At 38.4% G+C, this 21689-nt stretch overlaps 1 protein-coding gene across 2 annotated transcripts; it reads right to left on the minus strand.

Annotated features, from left to right (window-relative positions):
* Window positions 1-1337: 1337 nt before the first annotated feature.
* LOC108666848 (vacuolar protein sorting-associated protein 53 homolog) lies at window positions 1338-16727 on the minus strand. 2 transcript variants are annotated; one of them, XM_018153784.2, is made up of 20 exons: window positions 16562-16727; window positions 15498-15683; window positions 14968-15039; window positions 14318-14460; window positions 13818-13938; window positions 13194-13327; window positions 12512-12686; window positions 12103-12215; window positions 11158-11329; window positions 10382-10518; window positions 9337-9457; window positions 8328-8516; window positions 7152-7323; window positions 6445-6560; window positions 5701-5891; window positions 5096-5144; window positions 4414-4518; window positions 3164-3238; window positions 2639-2728; window positions 1338-2066 (listed from the first exon to the last, which is right to left on the minus strand). In XM_018153784.2, exons 1-20 carry the CDS (start codon window positions 16664-16666, stop codon window positions 1854-1856), a joined length of 2679 nt encoding a protein of 892 aa, XP_018009273.1. In that variant the 5' UTR covers window positions 16667-16727; the 3' UTR covers window positions 1338-1853. The 2 variants fall into 2 exon arrangements, with proteins under 2 accessions (XP_018009273.1, XP_018009272.1); XM_018153783.2 differs by having other exon boundaries at window positions 11155-11329.
* Window positions 16728-21689: the final 4962 nt, after the last annotated feature.

Below are 21689 nucleotides of genomic sequence, written 5' to 3' on the forward strand. Positions count from 1 at the left end.
TCCGTTGCTACACATGGAAAACCCTAATTATATAGTTTATATTCTACTTTATCTAATGACTTGATTAAGTATGACTTGAGGTACGTATCGATGATACGCTGCGTCCGCGCCTGCTCGTCTATAACGTCAGCGCCCACATGTCATACTATATATATACTATATATATATATATACTTTACTCAATTAAGCTACTAATTTTGGTCTCTAATTGCTAGTTTTTATGATTGTATCTGAAATTGTTAGGCGAAAATAGCCTGCATATCGAAATTCAGATCTCTAGAGCAATCAGAAGTGGGCTAATTTTCGCTGTCAGTGTTAACAACAAACAAATCCACAAACAAACAAACGCGAAGCTGGGTAAAGAAAAACGTGTTAAAAAGGATATAGTTAAAATGATTCTGTGGAGCGAAGTATTCATAATAAAGTATGAATCAATATCTTGTGCGATAACATTGCTTTAATATGTTTATTAATTCACTAACGAAAATGTAGTTGCTGAATGAGATTTTAAAGTAGCATTTTAATCAACGAATAAATGACTGATTTTTCCAGAAATGTACTTCACCACGATGTATTTTACATTATTTATTTTCATACAAATTATCCTTCTGCTACATAACTAAATTAATCGTACATTATCAATAATTAGATAATAATTATTTATACATATCATTTCTGCTACATCGACTCCAAAATGGATGGCTCATATTGTCTAAATAGTGACACACTTTCTGCATGTAGCACTGGTACGCCTTTTTGCCGTGCCACACAAATTCTAGCTGACCCACAGAAGTTAGACAATGCATCATTATTCGGACAAAATCTCATTCAGTGCTCTTAGTGTATGCGTTATAGAGGGGTCTACGATAAAAAATATAGGGGGGTGGGGGGATGGCGTCCCGTTTCATATTTGAAAGTTATACTTGAAGGTTTTCCATAAGCAAAAAATTCAATTGCAAAATTTACGAAACTTCTGTAGTTTTGTACACTTTAATCAATAGAAAATTTGGGCGATTACAAATTGCGAATTTACAACTAGGCTAAATGAAGAAAAATTTTTTTTCTAGAGTTCAAGACATTATTGCATCAAGCTTGAGAAGAGCACACGTTAGTAGGCGCTTGTTGATAAGCAATTTTTGAACGGATAATTATTTTTCACAATAGTATAAATTTCATTAGATTACGAGCTTTACAAACACAATTCTTTTCTATATTTCTATATTTCATGTTGTTAGCAGGCAATCACATTGGACGTTCACCAGCAGCATTGAACCTGCTGCTCGCCAAAAAAAAATCATCTATCCGGTATAAAAAAGGATTTAATAAAACGTATTAAATGTTATATTAACTCTTGAGAAGTTATGTTTGACTTGAACTTGTATAAGTATAACTGGAATGCCCGCTCGACCGTACCTCTCTGGCAACGAATTCAAGATGAATTCAAAACCAAATAAAGCATAACGAAACATATGCGCAACTAAATAACATTACAACAGAAATCAATGCAAACTTTCATCCATGCAACCAAATATTGAACAACAAAATATCCATAGAACCAAGTATCAATACAACCAAATTTACAAAAAAAGTAAAGTATTTGCACAACCAAGTTTCCGTACCACCTATCATTTGTGCGACAAAAAAAAAAAAATAATAAATAACCTTACACTAAAATTTCAAATTATCTTCAAATTCAAATATTATTTCTACCAGATAATTTATCGAACTCAAAAAGATATCCGTACAACCAAAAATATTATTTAAAAAATAACATCCGTAAACAAATATTTGTTCAACACAAAGAAATATGTTTTCAACCAAATTTTCGTTCAACAAACACAAATGATGATTATTTAAATGAGCCTTCGAGCTTTAAGCATTTTTTCAAGCTTGGCTATCCTGCTAAGTTCGTGTTCAGGAGAAGCGACGGTAGCGGTGTTGGTTGTGTTGGTTGTTGTGGTGGTTGAATTGATGGTTGTTGCAGAAGCGTCGGACTCAACCGAGGTGCGTTGTCTGTAGCTCTCTAGCAGCGGTGCTTTATCTTTGATGCCTCTCAGCTCCAGCACCTGCAGGTATTTACTTAATAAACCTGATATTCCGCTATCTTTGATGCCTCTCAGCTCCAGCACCTGTAGGTATTTACTTAATAAACCTGATATTCCGCTATCTTTGATGCCTCTCAGCTCCAGCACCTGCAGGTATTTACTTAATAAAGGTATTTACTTAATAATATATCCCGCTATCTTTGATGTCCTACAAGTCTTTACCAAAACAAATGCAAACCTATTCCAATATAATGATAGAACCTCTTCAATAGATAATATTGACTTATACTTATCATGTATTCTCCTCGGACTTTCTCTCCCAAAGCTGCAGAATGGGACTGTGAAAAAGTGATTGTGAATGAGATTGTGAAAAAGTATTCATAATCTAAGGATTACCAACCTGCACGTAAACGCCTGTGTTATCTCGACTGAGCTTACATTTAAATTAGTATTGAATAAATATAACTGTACAAATTCTTGAAAAATATACTGTATGGGATGATAGAAGAAAACGAATCATTGTGTGCCCCAAAAATGCGGTGTGTTCTAATGACAATCCTTATATTTACTTGAAAATTTTCCATGTAAATCACCTTTTGGAAGTCGGCGAGTGAGAGATCAGGCATGAGGCGGATGCTCTTTTCCACCAGCTGCATCGGCGAGCTGTACTCTCCCATCACAACCTGGGCAGAAATTCACTTAAAAATATATATCCAATGTAATAATAATAATAATTATCTAGATAGAAACCTAATTAGATAAGTACAACTACAAAATATTATATGAGCCTAGAAAGAAGCATACTTTAAAAATAACAAGTATAAAAAACCCAGAGGTAATAACAAATAAATATTATATATATATATAAATAAATAAATATTATAGCAATTTGGGCAGAAAAACAATGCAATGTCTCCATCAGTAAAAAAAGTTGTGTGAAAAACTGTCTGAATCTAGGCATGCATTGCGCAAGTTGGTTATCAATATTAAGTCAGGAAGTCAAGAGGTAAATAATTTAAAAAATTACAGCATTCTCGTACTTCAATTAATAAATGATAGCGCTTTAAAAACGACGAGTAACGTATCCATAGACTGAAGATTACACTCAAAAAACTAACCTGAAGAACGAGTTCAGGGCGCGCGAGGCTCTTGGTAACCATCCTCGTGTAGGATACGGGAGGATCTCGGATCACCTGCGCGACAAACACACGTTTAGGAAACTCCCCAGCCAAACAAGACCTGCGGATCTGACAAGCAACAAGCACTCAGAGTTCCTTTATTGACAGATGAAAGAGTTTCCAGAGTTCTTTTCTACGGATTTATTGTTTGATACAAAGGCACCTCTCCCCAAAGGCCCCCCAAAGGATCCCAGAGTTCGTTTAGGGACAGATGAATGAGTTCCCAGAGTTCCTTTCTACGGATTAATTGTTTGATACAAAGGCACCTCTCCCCAAAGGCCCCCCAAAGGATCCCAGAGGTCGTTTAAGGACACTAACACTAAGTCATGCTGCAAGCACCACTTTTGACGGCTACCAAGCGCCGCCCACCAGCGACACTGAGAAATAAAATAAGCTTCCCGAGGCTCGAACCCACGGCTAGCTCTTCTCATCTCGATGCCGCTACCACTGAGCTACCATAACAATAACAATAATCGAGACAATTATATTCTCCAGCATTGATTTTACTTTGATTAAACTCTAGTACATGCATTCCTGTGACGTCATAAACTGGCAAAATCAACTGCTATTCGGTCGGCATTTTAGCACACGAGATTGCAAAAAGCCAAAAACATCAATCTCTTATGAAACTTAGAGATATCAAACACTGCATTAACAGTAATCCTACGGCCTTGAGATATTAACTCTTTTTACCCTGTAATTAGGGTAACAATACCTGTTGTTACCACATAAATAGCATTGTGAACGCCTTATCATATACGACGTTTATAATATAATATATTTATAATATGCCTTATTATACACGGCTTTTATAACAAAATATATTTATAATACGCCTTACTACATACGGCGTTCATAATATAATATATTTATAATACGCCTAATTTTATACGGAGTTTATAATATATTATATTTATAATACCTAATATAAACGTGTGCAATACATAGAACACTAAGTCTCAATATTACATACACACCTTTGAGGCCATGACAGGCATGTGCAGCAGCACCGCCTTGAGAGCGTGACAGTCTCAATATAAACGNATAAACGTGTCCAGTCTTAAGATAAACGTGTCTAATGTATAGAATAGACACAAGTGTTAACACGACACACCTTTGAGGCCATGACACACCTTTGAGGCCATGACACACCTTTGAGGCCATGACACACCTTTGAGGCCATGACACACCTTGGAGGCCATGACAGGCATGTGCAGCAGCACCGCCTTGAGAGCGTGACAGTCCAGCAGCAGCTGCTCGCACCCGATGCTGTTGATGGGCCGACAGCGATACACCTGCACCAGCCAATATTATAGATTAATTATGAACATTTAATATTGTACAGCAAATATTATTAGAGGGAATCCTCTATTAATAAAAAAGCAAATAGAGTACTAAAGGATTCCAACTCAAGATGCATTTCGGAAGTTAAACTTTGCTCTTTGCTTCAAAAATTACTTTTAATCATGCAGTTATTTTTAAATCTCCGCTTTCTTAATTACTGGGAGTATAAATTGCACTAGTAAGTATTTATACGCTACTTTTAACTTTGCGCTTTAACTATGAGTTGATAATAATCTTGCGCCATTGAAGCATCAGTGACGAATAAATTCACGAAAATATGAATGTTATCACCTATCTAATTTTCAACAGAAAATAAATTCAGGAAAATATAAATATGATTATGGCAAAATTCGACATGCCAATAGTGAAAGTAGGAATTGATTCTAAATTTCATCACATTACTCAACTTCAGCAATTATTCACTTGAAATGAAAGACCTTTTCATCTTAATGCAGAAGAAATTAATTCTAATTGCAATTAAAAGGTGCGAAAAAAGTAGTATAGTAACTAGTAAGGCGGAAAACTGACCTGTTGAGTGAACTTTATGCATATCCCTGCAGCCAGCTTGTCACAAAATCTAAAAGAAATAAAACACAATATATTTAAATTATAAAATACAATATATTTTAATAATAAAAACATAATATTCATTAAAAAAAACATACATTGAAACGCACGAAAAGATGAATAACCACAGGAGCGACAAAAATACAGGCAGTTGCTGGAACTAGTAATTCCAATATATTTCAACAAGATTTGATCTCATTTTGAATAAATATCCGTAGTTAAGATTTGAGGTGATTATCAACACTGAAAAAATCTGGTTCTTGTTTCATTAATAAATTCGTGATCATGTCTTCAATAATAAAATTTTATATACGTAAGTATAGTAATCAGAGGCAGCATCACGGCATTAAATTGTAGCATTACTGCATTGATCATCATTGTATCTGGATTTGAGAAACACTTTATCTACTTATTTATTATATAAAAAATATAATGCACACACCTGGTGAAGTGTTCACAGCCACGGTACACACCTGCTGAAGTGTATACAGACACGGTACACACCTGGTGAAGTGTTTACAGCCACGGTACACACCTGGTGAAGTGTTTACAGACACGGTACACACCTGGTGAAGTGTTTACGTGAGGTGTGGAGATGGTAGCGCACTAGAGGCACGGTGGTGCTGAGGTGAGCTGAGAGCTGAGACACGTACGAGCTCTGGTCGCCTGTCTGCTCCAGCAGCCAGTTCAGCTTCGGGATGCTCGCCAGATATCCATCGCAGAGCGACTCTACGTGGCCCACCAGCAGCAGGATGCACTGCAACAACAATGATAATATGAAATCCCGGTGATAAACTGAAACAACAATGTGACACTGAGATGCCAATGTGACACTCAGATGCCAATGTGACACCGAAATGCCAATGTGACACCGAAATGCAAATGTAACACTGAGATGCCAAAGTTACACTGAAATGCAAATGTGACACTGAAATGCCGATGTTAAACTGAAACACCAAAGTTACACTGAAATGCAAATGTTACACTGAAATGCCCAGGTTATAATGGGAATTACCATTCGAATTGAAACTGTTACCAGTTACCAGGTATGTAGTCTTAATAAGCGATAAGTGGCAGACAAAAGGCTACATAAGATGCGATCTATGAGGACAAGGACACAAAAGAGCTCTGTAATATGTATATAACTGCCTCGCGAAAAGCCGTGACTTTAATCAAAATTTCCCCTCAAATGAATTATATCGCCTTGCTGACCATTTGCTAAGAAGACAGTGACATTTCAATAATTCTTTGTGCTTCTAGAATTAAACTTGTTATCGAAATACATTGAGTTGAGGCCAGGGTATTGTTACCTGAGATAGCACCGCATGAAAAAGTTCCTCTTCTGCAGCCAAAGAAATGTTTGAAGGAGCTGAACTGATGGCACTTGATGCGGAGGCAGCGAGAACTTTCCGAGGTGCATCTGGATCTGCGAATAAGACCGAGATTACAGATATTGCATAAATCATACACAAAAAAATATAACTCAGTACTCACTGCAGTGAGTGACAGAGAGCGCATTTTCTCGTCGACGAAAATTTGAGGTCACGGACAGACGGACGGACGGACCTGGCGAGCACAACAGTGCATTTTTTCCATAAATGAGAAAATGCGCTAAAAAGGCCAAAATTCATATAATGCTGAAGTTTATCATGAGGCCAAGTGACAGCCAAGTGACTTAAAGCCCCTGGTATGGACTTCGGGCCATATACCATTTTTCCAACAGTTTGGCCTGCAGTTTGTTGGCCATTATAAACAAGACTCTACACACCTGGTATGGATTTTGGAGCCAACTGCCACTTCAACAGTTTGGCCTGCAGTTTGTTGGCCATTATAAACAAGACTCTACACACCTGGTGTGGATTTTGGGGCCAACTGCCACTTCTCCAACAGTTTGGCCTGCAGTTTGTTGGCCGTTTTAAACATGACTCTACACACCTGGTATGGATTTTGGAGCCAACTGCCACTTCAACAGTTTGGCCTGCAGTTTGTTGGCCATTTTAAACATGACTCTACACACCTGGTATGGATTTAGGGGCCAACTGCCACTTCTCCAGCAGTTTGGCCTGCAGTTTGTTGGTCATGTGGGCGCAGTATTCGGCCGACACCAACACTGAACAAACTTTGCGCACCTCTTCCTCCGAGCTCAGACGCAGACTCTCTCCACCTTCTCGCACCAGTAGAGACTGGACCTGCAACAAACAAATTGTGTTATGAATTGGCATAATTGCACCCGTTTAGTAAAAGGTGTGATGTATATGCAAAATTGCACTCGTATTAAGTTAAAGTGTGTGATGTAATGTATATGCAAAATTGCACCCTTATTAAGTTAAAAGGCGTGATATATTTGCATTATGCACCCGTATTAAGTTAAAAGGCGTGATACACACGCATTATTCCACACTTGCCAATGAGGTTTAACGCATAAAATTTCACCCAAGTTATGCTAAACGTCATGATGTATACACTAAGTTCCGCCTTTGCGCACCAACAGAGACAGAAACTGGACCGAATAACTAAGTAATGCATATGAAAAATTCCATCTGTTATCAGATATAAAAAAAAATGTCAGCAGAAATTCATGTACTACCTACCTCAAACGCATTGTTTAAAAAAAACGTTTGAAGTGTTTTTTGTAGTTTACAAAATCTTAAATACGTAGCCTTGATATGCTTGACCACGATTTTCTCCTGAAGCTCACTAATGGTTAATGAGACATTAGCTGCTGGTGAGCAATGGTTGATGTTCTGAATGACCGACTAACATAGTCGAGAAACGATCAAACTGCTATATCATGTCTTTAGGAATAGTGCCAGATACCTGAGAAATCATGGTAAAAATGTCCCATATTGACGAGACATCTGGGTATTGATGAGAGAAATGATGGCACTGATATCTTTCCGTCTTTACGAAGAGTGCCACGTACCTGAGAAATGATGGCACTGATATCTTTCCCGTCTTTACGAAGAGTGCCACGTACCTCAGAAATGATGGCACTGATGTCTTTCCCGTCTTTACGAAGAGTGCCACGTACCTGAGAAATGATGGCACTGATATCTTTTCCGTCTTTACAAAGAGTGCCACGTACCTCAGAAATGATAGCACTGATGTCTTTCCCGTCTTCACGGAGAGTGCCACGTACCTGAGAAATGATGGCACTGATATCTTTCCCGTCTTCACGGAGAGTGCCACGTACCTGAGAAATGATGGCACTAATGTCTTTCATGTCCTTAGGGAGAGTGCCAAAGCCCTGCTGTGATGCCTGAGGCAAAGCTTCCCTCAGGACCCTCGTGGCAAACTCCCGCAGGCGTCGCTGGAAAATCGCTATGAGATTCGGCAGGCCATAGCCCTGCTGGGACACGCGGAGGTATTCCACCAGCATGTTCTGCAAGACAAAATTATATCTGAACACGAAACGATGATCGTTCATGATTGAGTACGTGATCATATTAAAATAGTTGACTTAAAACGCAAGTTAACCTAGAATCCAAAAGTAAAGGTTTTTTACCAGCATGTTCTGCAAGATAAAATTATTTCAGAGCACGAAATAGCTATTAGGTACTTGATAATATTAAAATAGTTTAAATAAAACATATGTTAACCTAGAATCAAAAAGTACCAAAAGTAAAGGTTTTCTATCAGCATGTTCTACGAGACAATGGCAGTTCAGAACAAGGGAAATGAAGTAAGCACTTATGACGAAGCTATGCAGGAGCATATGTTCAGTCTTAAAATGTCTAGCAAATTACGGAGCAGGCAATAAGTACAGCAGCTATCTCAATCAATCGTCAGTTATGGAAAGATCGGGTTCCAAAGGCCGGATCCCTTGTGAATCAAGTCACGAAAAGTACAAGAATCGGCAACAGGCCATGGGCCTATTTCTTCAATGCCGACACTTCTATTCTATTCTATCGTTAGTTGGTAACATTGCACTTCATTAAATAATTCCAAAGATAAGCTTTTCAATGAAGCAAAGAGCATTTTCGATGAGATATGGGGTCTCGCTTTGCGTTTAAAATAGCAAGATATAAAAAAATTTACGCCATCTTATACAGCGTGAAGAGTTCACCACAGCACGGCATCACACCGCCTCTCCTCACCTTATACAGCGTGAAGAGTTCACCACAGCACGGCATCACACCGCCCCTCCTCACCTTATACAGCGTGAAGAGCTCACCACAGCACGGCATCACACCGTCCCTCACCTTATACAGCGTGAAGAGCTCACCACAGCACGGCATCACATTGCTCTCCTCTTCTTCCACGCGGTCGAAGCTGTAGCTCTTCACCGCACTCATGAAGCGCTCGATTTGTTCGCCCAGGCGTCTGTAACATATGTTATCTTAAGCTATTTGTTGCTAGCTAATTTCTTCTAGACGTATTGTTTTTTACTTGAACAGTTATCTCATGTAGGTGAATAAATCAAATATTACGGATAAGAGACAAAATAAGATAATTATCAAACAAAGAGACAAAATGTGAAAGCAAATTAACATGAGCAATAGGTATAGAATTATTGGGTGCATCTGTCAAGCTTAGTGAATAATCATGCAAATGACTGTGATTAATATGTGTAAATGATCACTTAGTATGAATACCGTAAGTATGAATACTACATCATGGCTGAATCTAGCGAAATGAAATAGCTAGCGATGAAAAATTCACCGTGCTTTAAATGCAAATAATTGAATCGAAAATGTGATGAAATTTCTTGAAATGTTTTGTTTATTAAATTCTCAGTTAATTTATGATTTAAACAATTACTAGAGTAATAATAACCAAATAAGATTGTTACTACGACGATATCATCCCAAGAATGCTATTTGTTCATTACGGTAATTATATGATCGTTCAAGAGCCAATAGAGTGAGCCAATACATTACTTGTCTAAAGTATTAAGGTGATGATCGTTCATGAACCAATAAGAACATTACTTGTCTAAAGTATTAAGGTGATGATCGTTCATAAGCCAATAAGAACATTACTTGTCTAAAGTATTAAGGTGATGATCGTTCATAAGCCAATAANTTCATGAGACAATAAAGTGTTATTACTTGTCTAAAGTATTGTGATGATCGTTCATGAGACAATAAAGTGTTATTACTTGTCTAAAGTATTGTGATGATCGTTCATAAGCCAATAAGAACATTACTTGTCTAAAGTATTGTGATGATCGTTCATGAGACAATAAGAACATTACTTGTCAAAAGTATTGTGATGATCGTTCATGAGACAATAAAGTGTTATTACTTGTCTAAAGTATTAAGGTGAATATGAAGGTAAGGCAGGAAGCAGCTTGTTATAGCTCCGTCGTAAGGGCTCGGCGCAGCAGCAGGGGGAGGCTGGCTGTCTTCCCCGGCATTGCTGTTGCTGGCCGCAACTGAGCTCTGCAAATAACATTAATATATTCAGAGAGAGTAGGTCAAATGGTTTATTTGAACAGAAAAATACTATTTAAACAACAGAAACACTAAGGTAATAAGTCTGAACAACAACAATATTGTACACACAATATGTGTGAAGTTGTGAACAACAATTGCTTGGTAAGAAAAACCCAAACGCCTTAGAATGATGTGTACAAATAGCATTGATTTGAATTGATAGCTATTAATCAGTCAGTAAAACCGAAATGTTTATTATAAATAACGAAAACAAACAGAACGCATACAAATACGTCCGCCATGTGCACTGGTTCACATATTCAGTAATTTCAGCCTCAAGAATTCCACTCGTGACTACTGATGGCTACACAGTATACAGGAACAAAACTCATAGCACTCATGAAATCCTGTAAACAATTTATTTCAGTTACCCTGTAACTATAGTAACAAACGAGTAAAATTAGCAGACAATTAATAAAAAATAGTAACAATAAAATAAAATTAGTAAAAAATGGTAACAAATGAGTAAGTTAGGGAAAAATAGTAACAAGCAAGTAAAATTAGTGAAAAATAGTGACAAGCAAGTAAAATTAGTGAAAAATAGTAACAAACTAGTTAAATTAGTAAATACTAGTAACGCACCACGTCTTCGGAGCGAGGCGTGAAGCGACCAGCAGAAGAGGTGGCGCTAACAGGACTTCTTGGCGAAACATCAGAAGGCTTTGGTAATTTTTCGTTGCTGTTGTCGAGTAAATCTTCATAAGTGAAGCTGGTGCCGTACTTCTGTATGATCAGACTCTCCATGTCCGACAACAACCTGACAGTAACATACCTCTACGGATTAGATAACATAAAAATCATGAACAATTGCATGGCATAGCAAAATAACATAACAAATAGTGCTTTCTTTTCATTCCCGACAACAACACAGTTTCACAGGTTCTCCACTTCGGCCAATAACTTGACAACAAGAACAAACAAAAAACCTTTGATCATCACAAACATTCATTTGGCACAAATACGTACAAGTCTGGCTTTTTCATATTCACTATCTGCATAGTCACACAGTCATTTCTCCTCTTCAGAAAACGAAGTAATACAAGCAAGACATAATCTATAATCAAGGAGTAGGTAATACAAGCAAGACGTAATCTCTAATCGACACGCTCATACTATCATTCAATTGAGTACCTACCTATATTGTGTGTTGTTCGAGCAGAGCTTGAAGAAGTTCGTGGAACTTAGGAGCAATACGTACAGATGAACTTGCATGCCAATATTTTTGTACATGAACTTCAGTTTAAACATAGGATTCCACCATAGCTAAGAGGCTCTCTTCCTGTATTTGAATCCCTGCTTATAGTCCACAATAGCTCATGAAGCTATCAGGCAAATTTTTGCATTAATGATCGCGTGTAATTACTGTTCCTGTACATGAATCTTGGTATGAAGTATTCCATTCTGGCAATTAAATGAGGTTACAGATTACGAAATGAATTATACTGCTTTTTCTGTACATTCCTTACAATTGTGGCAAAATACATCTGTTTCTGTATATTGAACTGTTTGTACGTAGGACTCCCTGCTGACCTGTGGGCCTGCAGGATGGCGGTGGAGTCGATGTCTGCGGTGCGCAGCGCCATCGCCTGCGTCAGCTGCTCGTGTGTCAGGCGACAGAAGCTGTACGCCAGGCGAGCAGGTACCTGCACACACACACGTATACAATAACCTTTATTTAGTATAGGTTGCAGAATTTGTTCTCTTAAGCAGGTTTCATTGAAGACCAGAGAATCTGTTAACTGGTCTTCAATGTAACCTTTATTTATAAACTAAAAGTGAAGTAAGTAACGTAAGAGACACACATAATACACTGACATATATACTACCGAGGGAACATCTGGGCGAGGAACAGCTCACCTTCCAGCCTGGAGGGAACATCTGGGCGAGGAACAGCTCACCTTCCAGCCGGGAGGGAACATCTGGGCGAGGAACAGCTCACCTTCCAGCCGGGAGGGAACATCTGGGCGAGTGTTCTATCGAACTCGACGGCGGCTCTAAGGAACCACTTCCGTCTGAGGTCGACACAGGTGAGCCACCCGTCACGCTCTGAGCCCGCGAACACCGCCCGGTACTCAGCCAGCTGGTGCTCCACCACCAGCTCCATGATGCTCCGTCTGGAGGGTGGAGTTCATTAGACTAGTGCTACACCACCAGCTCCATGATGCTCCGTCTGGAGGGTGGAGTTCATTAGACTAGTGCTCCATTAACAGCTCCATTATGTTCCGTCTGGAGGGTGGACTTCATTAAAACCTCAGGCAATCAAGAGGCAGGAAATATATTCATTAAAAAAATAAGAGACCCATTCCATCAGAAAATAGGGATCAATTCATCAAAAAATTCAGCAGAGAGGGACTCAGTCCATCAGCAGAAGAGGGACTCAGTCCATCAGCAGAGAGGGACTCAGTCCATCAGCAGAGAGGGACTCAGTGCATCAGCAGAGAGGGACTCAGTCCATCAGCAGAGAGGGACTCAGCCCAATACAAGGGAGGGATCAATTGATCAAAAAAGGACTGAATTCATCAAAAGTGCAGTCCATCAAGCTCCGCTGTTCATGCTGAGAGTGAGAAAGTGGGTCGCTATTTGGACCGGTGACCCATTCACGCACTGACAAGTCAGCTCACCGGACATTCTTGTCAAGGACATTGGCAACGAGGCAAGCCTCTGCCAGCTGGTAGGACGGCGTTGCTAGGGATGCTGTCGATGATCTGAAGTCTGCCAGGATTTGCTGCTCCAGTTCCTTCTGATTCTGCAGCACCTGGTGAAAAAGCGGCAATTAATTTTTGTCATAAAATTCATGTATAATATGAAATGAAATGTTGGATTATTCAGCAATGAACAAGAAAGGCTTGACTGATCTGAGACATGCAGCAGTTAATGACAAAACAGCAATGAATTTTTGCCAAAAAATTTAAGTATGAAATGAAACTAGTTGGATAATTCAGCAACGTACAGGAAAAGGTCACCTGATCTGAGAGCTGCAGCAGCTGACGACATAACAGCGCTGAATTCCGACCAGAAAATATTTTAATAATATGAAAAGAAACGTGAATAATTCAGCAAAGTAAGAGATAGTCTCATCCAATCTGAGAGCTGCAGCGCTAATGACGAAACAGCATTGAAGTTTTGACATAGAAATATAATATTATTACTAATATTATTATTAAAATAATAATATTATTATTAAAATAACAATATTATTATTAAAATAACAATCTTAAAAGGAACATATATAATTAAATTCTCACCTGATCAGAGAGCTGTTTGACCTGCGGGATGTGGGTGTAGCGTGACAGATGCTGCATCACGTTCAGCACGCCCTGCAGCAGCGGTGCCAGCTCACCATACTGCCGTGCTGCCATCATGCTCCTGAGGAGAACAGTGCTGATCATTACACGTTAACTGTAAATTGGGCCATTTTTATGCGTGTCAATGATTACTTCCTATTGTTACTTATGTGGCATTTTTTGCTCAGAAGCAATACTTGGCACAAATTACAATAAAAAGCATATAAATCACAATTTACTTTTCAATTTTTGTTCCTAAAATATCTGTGTGAACACAAGGGGTTTGTTTCATTATTGGTTAAATGCAAGGCCCAATGTATTCATGAAGAGGATAAAATCATAAAAAGTTACAACTAACAATGATATCTTTTTTATTTATTAGCACAAAATACAAAAGTTGTATTATCCAAATTAGTGCAACTTTAACCTTGGTTATAAACACAAAATTTTAAATCAAAAACCTTATTTTGTCGACGCCCTCGGTAAGCATCTGCAGGTGGTTGAGAGTATTGATAGAGGTCGTGAGGTTTCGCTTGCCAGTATCCAGCTGGCGGATGTCGCGGGTTATGGCTCGCACTCGCTGTTCAGACTCTCCAGATGTCACCTGAAACAAGGAAGTCACTTTTGTACAAGCAATGCTAACTTGTAAGTTGTCACCAGAGACACGTAAGTCACAGCCTATCCACTCTATAGTAATTTGCATCTATCCAGAGGTCACCTGAGACAGGCAAGTTACCCCCTATAAACTCAATACTAATTTGCAACTATCCAGAGGTCACCTGAGACATGCAAGACACACCCTATACACTCAATACTAATTTGCAATTATATACAGGTTACTCAACTGGAATTAGCTGATTGTGCTAAAAAAAGTAATGGTAGAATTTATTGTGAAATGTTTCAATAACATCAGGTTGCTTCCATAAATGATTCAATAACAGTGTAATACATAAATAATTGACTGCCATCGCCATTTCAAATGCATTTCTGAGAAAAAAAAAGGCTGCAGTTTTTAACATCAATTGCTTTGAAAGCTATTTAAAAAGATTTTATTTAAGGTGCCAACTGGACTCGGTGTGGAAGTAATTATTTTTCATAGATAGTTACACACCTTAATTTCTTGAAACCTGGCTGAAAGTTGCCGAATGGACTCTTCTGCACTCTGTAGTGAATCTTGCCCAATCTGAAACAAATCTTAAGTGTAATATTAAAAACATCTTAATAATTCTGTTTGTAAATTACAGAATAAAATGATTGACAGACCTACACAAATGTTAAGAGGATTTATATGATTGAGGTTGTCTGGAGTCTAAACTTGGCTAAACTCATATCATCTAGTGCTCAAATTGATTATGGTCTACCTCCTAGTTCAAGCTATAGTTCCTAGCTGAAGGTTTTAGTGTGAGTCTCAAGTTTGAAAATTAAGTAAAAGGCATAAGTTCAAGGCCTAAGCTTACAATATAAGTGTAAAGTTGAAGTTTGAGGCCTAAATGAAGAGCTCAAGGTTAAGGTCTAAGCATAGGGCTCAAGTTCAAGGCCCAAGTGAAGGACTCAAGTTCAAGAATTAATTAAATACAGCGCTTATGTCTCAGACTAAAGTAAAGGGGATTACATTTAAGGCTTCAGTTTGAGGCTCCTTACTTGTGAGTTGATAGCCAGCTGCCTGACCAGCTGCTGGGTTTCATTCTCAACCAAGGAGAGCTTCACCCTCATCTCCTCGAGGACCTCATCCAGCAGATGCAGGGACTGCTCGGCAGGAAACCTCTCATTGATGTAGTCCACTGCATTGAAGTCAGGGGAGTCAAAAGGATCTTCTCCAGGTACTATCTGAAAAAATTAACCACAATAAACAACAAAATAAATAATTTCTCTTTAGTTGTTAATATAATCAATGATTAATTTGTTTAGAAAATATTTTTACTACAAATAATTATGATCCAATGAAGAACTTCAGAAGAGTTGCATACAAAATTTGTAAACTTTAAAAGCAATAATTTATATTTTAATCAAGAAGATTGATATGTTTCTTTCAGTGGACACATTCAGAACACAAATTAGTAATCTTGGGCTGCGCTGTTAACATTTTAGGTGTGTTTGAGTTTTGGGCTGTGTTGTTTGAAAGATTTTTTGCCTGATTTATTCTGTAATGTGAATAATTTCAAAAATAAATGACATAAGATGAATGATATTTGTTCTGAGGAGTACACATGAAAATACAGAAAAGTTTGATCAATAGAGGAGTAGAGAATTTTTTTTATAAAATGAAATCTAATGTGGAAGGAGTATGTACCTACAAAAAAAAAAGGGGTAATTTTCTATTATAGGTATTACACATGTCTGTAGCAGGGATGAAGGAATAACTAAAGTAAAGTGATAGTATAATTATCCACAAAATGCCTTAAATCTTATATAGTACGGTACCGTACATATGATATCTAGGTAGGTACCGTACAGAGTTTGGAAAAGGGATAGTATGAAATTTTATACAAGAATACATATGCTACAAAGCATCAACTTCAATTCAGTTAACAGGAAAGCACAATGAGATCCATCTCATAATATTCTCATTAACAAGACTGCTGGGTGCTAACTATACAGTTGATTAATATCACAAGCATTCAACTTCATCACACATTTCATTAAAAATGCTGCTTACATTCTACTAAAAATTTACAGATATCAATAATTAATATAATTATTATTACCTCTTGTATGGCAGCAATAACAGATTTTGAATATTGTAGAGGCAGTTCTTCTGTGTTGATATCAGTATCATCATTTGAGCCTAATTCTGATATCAACTGAGACATTGTGGCTTATCAATAATAAGCAAGATCTAGGTCAACTCAATAGTATGGGATATTTAAACTCTGAAAAGCAAATTAAATTGTGATTTGGTAAAAATTTTCATTCTATTTAATATAGAATGTTCAATGTTGAACAGAATTCTGCTCCTTGTGATAAAAAGAGACATAAGGTAACATAGAAAGTCAAAAGCCAGTAAATTGTTACCTACTGGCTAGTGGCTACATGACAAGATTACAGGCCAGGTCTACAGGATTGGAATTTTTTAGTTGAATTACTGGAATCTCAAGGTCAAGGTTCCAAAGAGACAAATTTTCAATAAAGTTTAGAATCTTGTAGCCAAATAAAACATTTTTGTTAACAATAAGATAGGAGGCAATTCATCTACTACTACTAGCAGGATTCTTGTGAGTTGTGGCTGTGGCCTGTGGGTGTGGGAAAGCTCTGGTTACAGCTCAAAAGGTAGATAGGTATATTACAATCCTGCATCCCTGCCCATTCAGTCACCACACAGTGCACAGCCAAAATAATGCTATTTTGAGTTTTGATTATTAGGGTAAACGCGGTATATTCCGACACTTTAAGGACGCATCGAGAAATGAAAAACTATAAAAAAAAACCTTATGCATTACATAAGTTCTGTTGCCTTCACATGACTCTCAAAACACTTCACTACGCGTCAGCAACGATGAAACGTCACAAAATGTTGCCATATTTAAAGTATACTTAAAGGATTCCTAATATATTCACAGACGTATTTAAAAGTCTCAAACCATAATATTCTTCCTATAAAAACAGTTATTCACTATTTGGTAGAGCCATGTCAACTGTCAAATTTGACACATTTTTCGATCTCACCACGTGGCATGCATTGTCTCTCTTTGGATCTTAATATTTTCCCACTAGATGGCCAAGACCTAGTGTTTTTGCAGTATTTCGACACGCAAATGTATGACGTCACCATTTCAACCATCAACAAACGCATGGAACTAAAACAAAGCTTAATATAAAGGAAAAACTAGAGAGGTGACGGAATTACCCACGATGACGGAATATACCGCGTTTACCCTACCTTAATCATTTAATGCATAATTTTTCTTTTTACAATTACTTGAAACACTTGAACAGAACAAAAATACTTATAATTATTAATCTTAAAAGTAAATTCAATCAACCATCCTAAGATTGCTAAGAATAATTTATTTTAATAAAACTTTCTACCATTTTCTCAGTTGCTATAAATATTGTAACATTGGTAACTTGTAAGAGTGTTACATTATAACATTATTTAACATGCTTAGTGAATAGTGCTTACCTACATCTTAGTGATCTTACTGCCAAGTCCCAATCCAATGGATAGGGTGATAGGTGATTAGTGGCAAACGAGAGGTTTTTAGAATCAATTCATTTTTAATTTCATCATCTACTCAATAATGTGAACAATTTCTAAATTCTAATGTATAATAATCAGATAATGCTGGTATCCAAAATCCTTTACTGGCAAATGATCATCTTTACCTAGTTTATTTAATTATAGGACTCATAAATGAACTTGAGAAAGAGTCTGAAAAGTTCTCTGCTTTATCACAGGCACACTGCCCAATGCCGGTATATGGTTATGTTATGATGATGATGGGCTCAGGCCGCTCAGTCCGGCTCACAGAGTCAGCAGTCTTTAGCCTTAGCCCTTGGGAGTTGGGCTTAGGCTATAGTTCACGTAGCAGAGCCTGCAGAGTGCAGAGGGACTATTTCTAGAAATGAAAAAATACTTTCCAGTGCACAACGGTCACAAGGTGAAGGTGGAATATAATGGAGTAATAACTGATGTCTGATAATATATATAGTATAATAATAATCATATATAATTATATATATAAGACGTGTCACGTGGGGCCGTGGGGGTAATATATTTTTTTTTATAGTTGGTTTTGGAGGCTTCCAGTGCTTGTGCACTGCCCAGCCTGGTCTCTGTCACTCTTTTGATGAAAGACTATGCACCGTGCAAAGGGGCTCAATGGCCCAAGTACCTTATATGCAGCATGCACCCAACATCCAGACAATTGAATTGGTCATGTAGCAAGGTTTTCAATATGCAAGTGATATATGCAGCATGCCTTATAATAACATGCACAGTGCGTCAAGCTTTATGCTGTAATAAAGCACCCTAACAGCATGCTAAATTGCACAAGTATGCCAAAAAATTAAACAAAACAGAACAAGAAAGAAGAAGAAGAAAAGAAAGAAAAACAAGAAAAAAATTTATATATACACATTTTTTTAAGTTCTTTGATTTGAAGGAGAAAGCACCCCCAGTTTGGAGCTACATCAGAGAGGCAGCTCCACTTTCCAGCAAATATTGCTGAGAAATAGAATCACGGCTCGTAGAAATGGAATCACGGCTGGCAAATCCATAAAACCACGGCTCGAAAAATTCAGTCGCGGCTCGCCAAGTAGATATATTCCATACTAGAAGTGAGCTATGGTGTCATCTACTCGACATTCTGGACAGACCCCCATAGCTGCCATTCCAAACCGGGCACGGTGGGCACCCACGCCTGCATGGCCCAGACGAAGGCGGGCCACCGCACACTGCAGAGATCTAGTCAGAGTCTCAGAGAGCTATAATCTATATAAGTGATGCATCCATCAAGGTTGTATCTGAATTGGCCACAGCCCACAACCAGTAGCAGCAACCTGAGTCTGCCAGCATAGTGGCAAAGCAGAGAGTTTTTTAGACTTTCCCTCAAGTTCAATTTTGAGCATTATAAGTAGACCAGTATCATGGATACCAGCATTTGCATTATCATACATAAGAAATTGGTTTAAATATTGAGTAGGTAAATGAGGAAATTAAAAATTAACTGATTCTAAAAAGTCTCTGGTTTGCCACTATGTCTGCCAGTATGCACGCCAGTGGCTGTTAAAGGCCTGAGCTAGCTGCCCATATGACTCATCAAAAGAAAGTATTGAACAAGAGGACCTGTCACCATAGTGGCAAGGCAGAGAGTTTTTTAGACTCTCCCTTGAGTTCATTTTTGAGTCCTATAAGTAGACCAGTAAAGTATCATGGATACCAGCATTATCTTACATAAGAAATTGGTTTAAGTCTTGAATAAATAAGGAAATTAGAAATGAACTGATTTTAAAAAATCTCTGGTTTGTCACTATGCCTGTCACTGCTGTGCGCCAGGCTACCTAGCAATCCGATCAGCCACCTCATTTCCAAAAACTCCACTATGACCCTTCACCCAGCAGAAAGCAACCGAGTTTAGCCCCCTCTGAAGAAGAAGGGCGTGAATAATATATACTATTGCAGCATAGGTAGGATGGCGGCGGCGGGTATTAAGGATCAGGTGCAGCCGCAGGGATGACTTTGAGTCAGTGAAGATCACTACCTGTCGGTTTTGTAGCTCAACTAGACTGAGGTCTGAGTGTCATCTGCAGTGCCTTGTATATGGCAAACAATTCTGCGCCCATCACTGAATGGCTTGGTGACAACAGCCAACCAGTTGCAGCTGAAAGCAGGGGGATGTATACACCTGCAGAAACAGTGGGGGTAATAGTTGTTGTTGTTGTTTTGTCTGCTTCTTGAGGAAGTGGAGTCGTCCTCCATACACCTCACGGCTCAAAAGGCTCCCCCGTCTGGCAAGCCAATCTGTAATAAATAAGGCTATTAGGCAAAATAATTGTGTCTTATGATCATTAAATAGTGCATCTGATTAGTCTACCGGTTAGTAACCCTTACCTAGCACTAATCTTGTCATTTGGACACAAGGAGGGGTAATAGTTCAAAGCTGAAGTTGCTGAAGTGGCGAACGAATGATTCATGAACTGCCGCGGTGGGATGAATTCCGCAATTTCATTGGGCAGATGTTACGGTTGCAGTTATTGCTACGCAAGTGACGCCTTCAGGCTTCAGCCACTGGAGCCTTGGACGCAACTTGGGGTTGCACTATCGTATTTTCGCAAATTCTCAGCGTCTTATTCGCCTTCAGCTTTCAAGTGGTCCAAAATGTGTTTGGTACCAACGTCTTCGGTTCTGGGTTCGTGACCGTGGTAAATTACTCATCTGAATAAATTTTACTCCAATGGCGATGAGACTAGGATAGACTGTGTAGTATATCCGGCGTAGAAGAATAAAGGTGCTTGTACATGGGGATAGTGCTGACGGCTAGTAAATCTGGCTAGTGACGGTCGCTTGGTGACTATCCGGCAAGTAAGCCTGTACACGTGGAGAGTAAAAGGTGACGCTAACTTCTCGTTCGCGCCCGCCAGTGCGTCGTTAGAAGCCGTCGAATGAGGTCTGTGAAGATGGATAGTGTGATCACCTTCAACAACTCGAGTTTGTACGTCTTTTTATACTCTATATTCTAGCCCTTAAATATACAGCGTCGGGAACAACTAATAAGGTCTTCTTTCCGTTTAAAAATACTCGTTTCTCTCTTCATTTTGTTGGAGTAACCATCATGGAAAACATCATACTTTAATTCATATTTTTGGAATATTTCAAAGAATAATTTAATATCGTCTGGAATACACTTTGTTGGATTCCTCTTAGAAACATTATCGTTCAAACAAGCCATGATTCACGTGACCCAAGATACTTCACAGGAGCGGCACAGATGCTCTCACCATGGCTGCATCAGCGCTACTAGCCACTTCTCCAGCCACGAAGGAATGGAAACAAAATATATATGATGACTATGTCACAAGTTCAATATATTTATTGAAATAGGTAACTGGCACAAAGTAGGCGAAACCTATAGCTCAGGCTCCGGTTGGTAGGAACTTCTCACAACGTACGCTCCCAGCCACTGACGATCGTGAAGCTGTGGGTGCACAAGAGGAATTTAATTTCAGTTATAAGTTAGATACAGTTATCGTTATAGTTATCAGTTATCGTTATAGTTATAAGTTATAGTTATCAGTTATAGTTATCAGTTATAGTTATCAGTTATAGTTATCAGTTATAGCGGATGTAAGGTTCTTTTAGGATTACTCAGGACAGCAGCACGTACGCCCCGATCA

Source organism: Hyalella azteca, unplaced genomic scaffold (assembly GCF_000764305.2).
Source record: "Hyalella azteca isolate HAZT.00-mixed unplaced genomic scaffold, Hazt_2.0.2 contig2564, whole genome shotgun sequence".
In the NCBI taxonomy this organism is placed as follows: Eukaryota; Metazoa; Arthropoda; class Malacostraca; order Amphipoda; family Hyalellidae; genus Hyalella; species Hyalella azteca.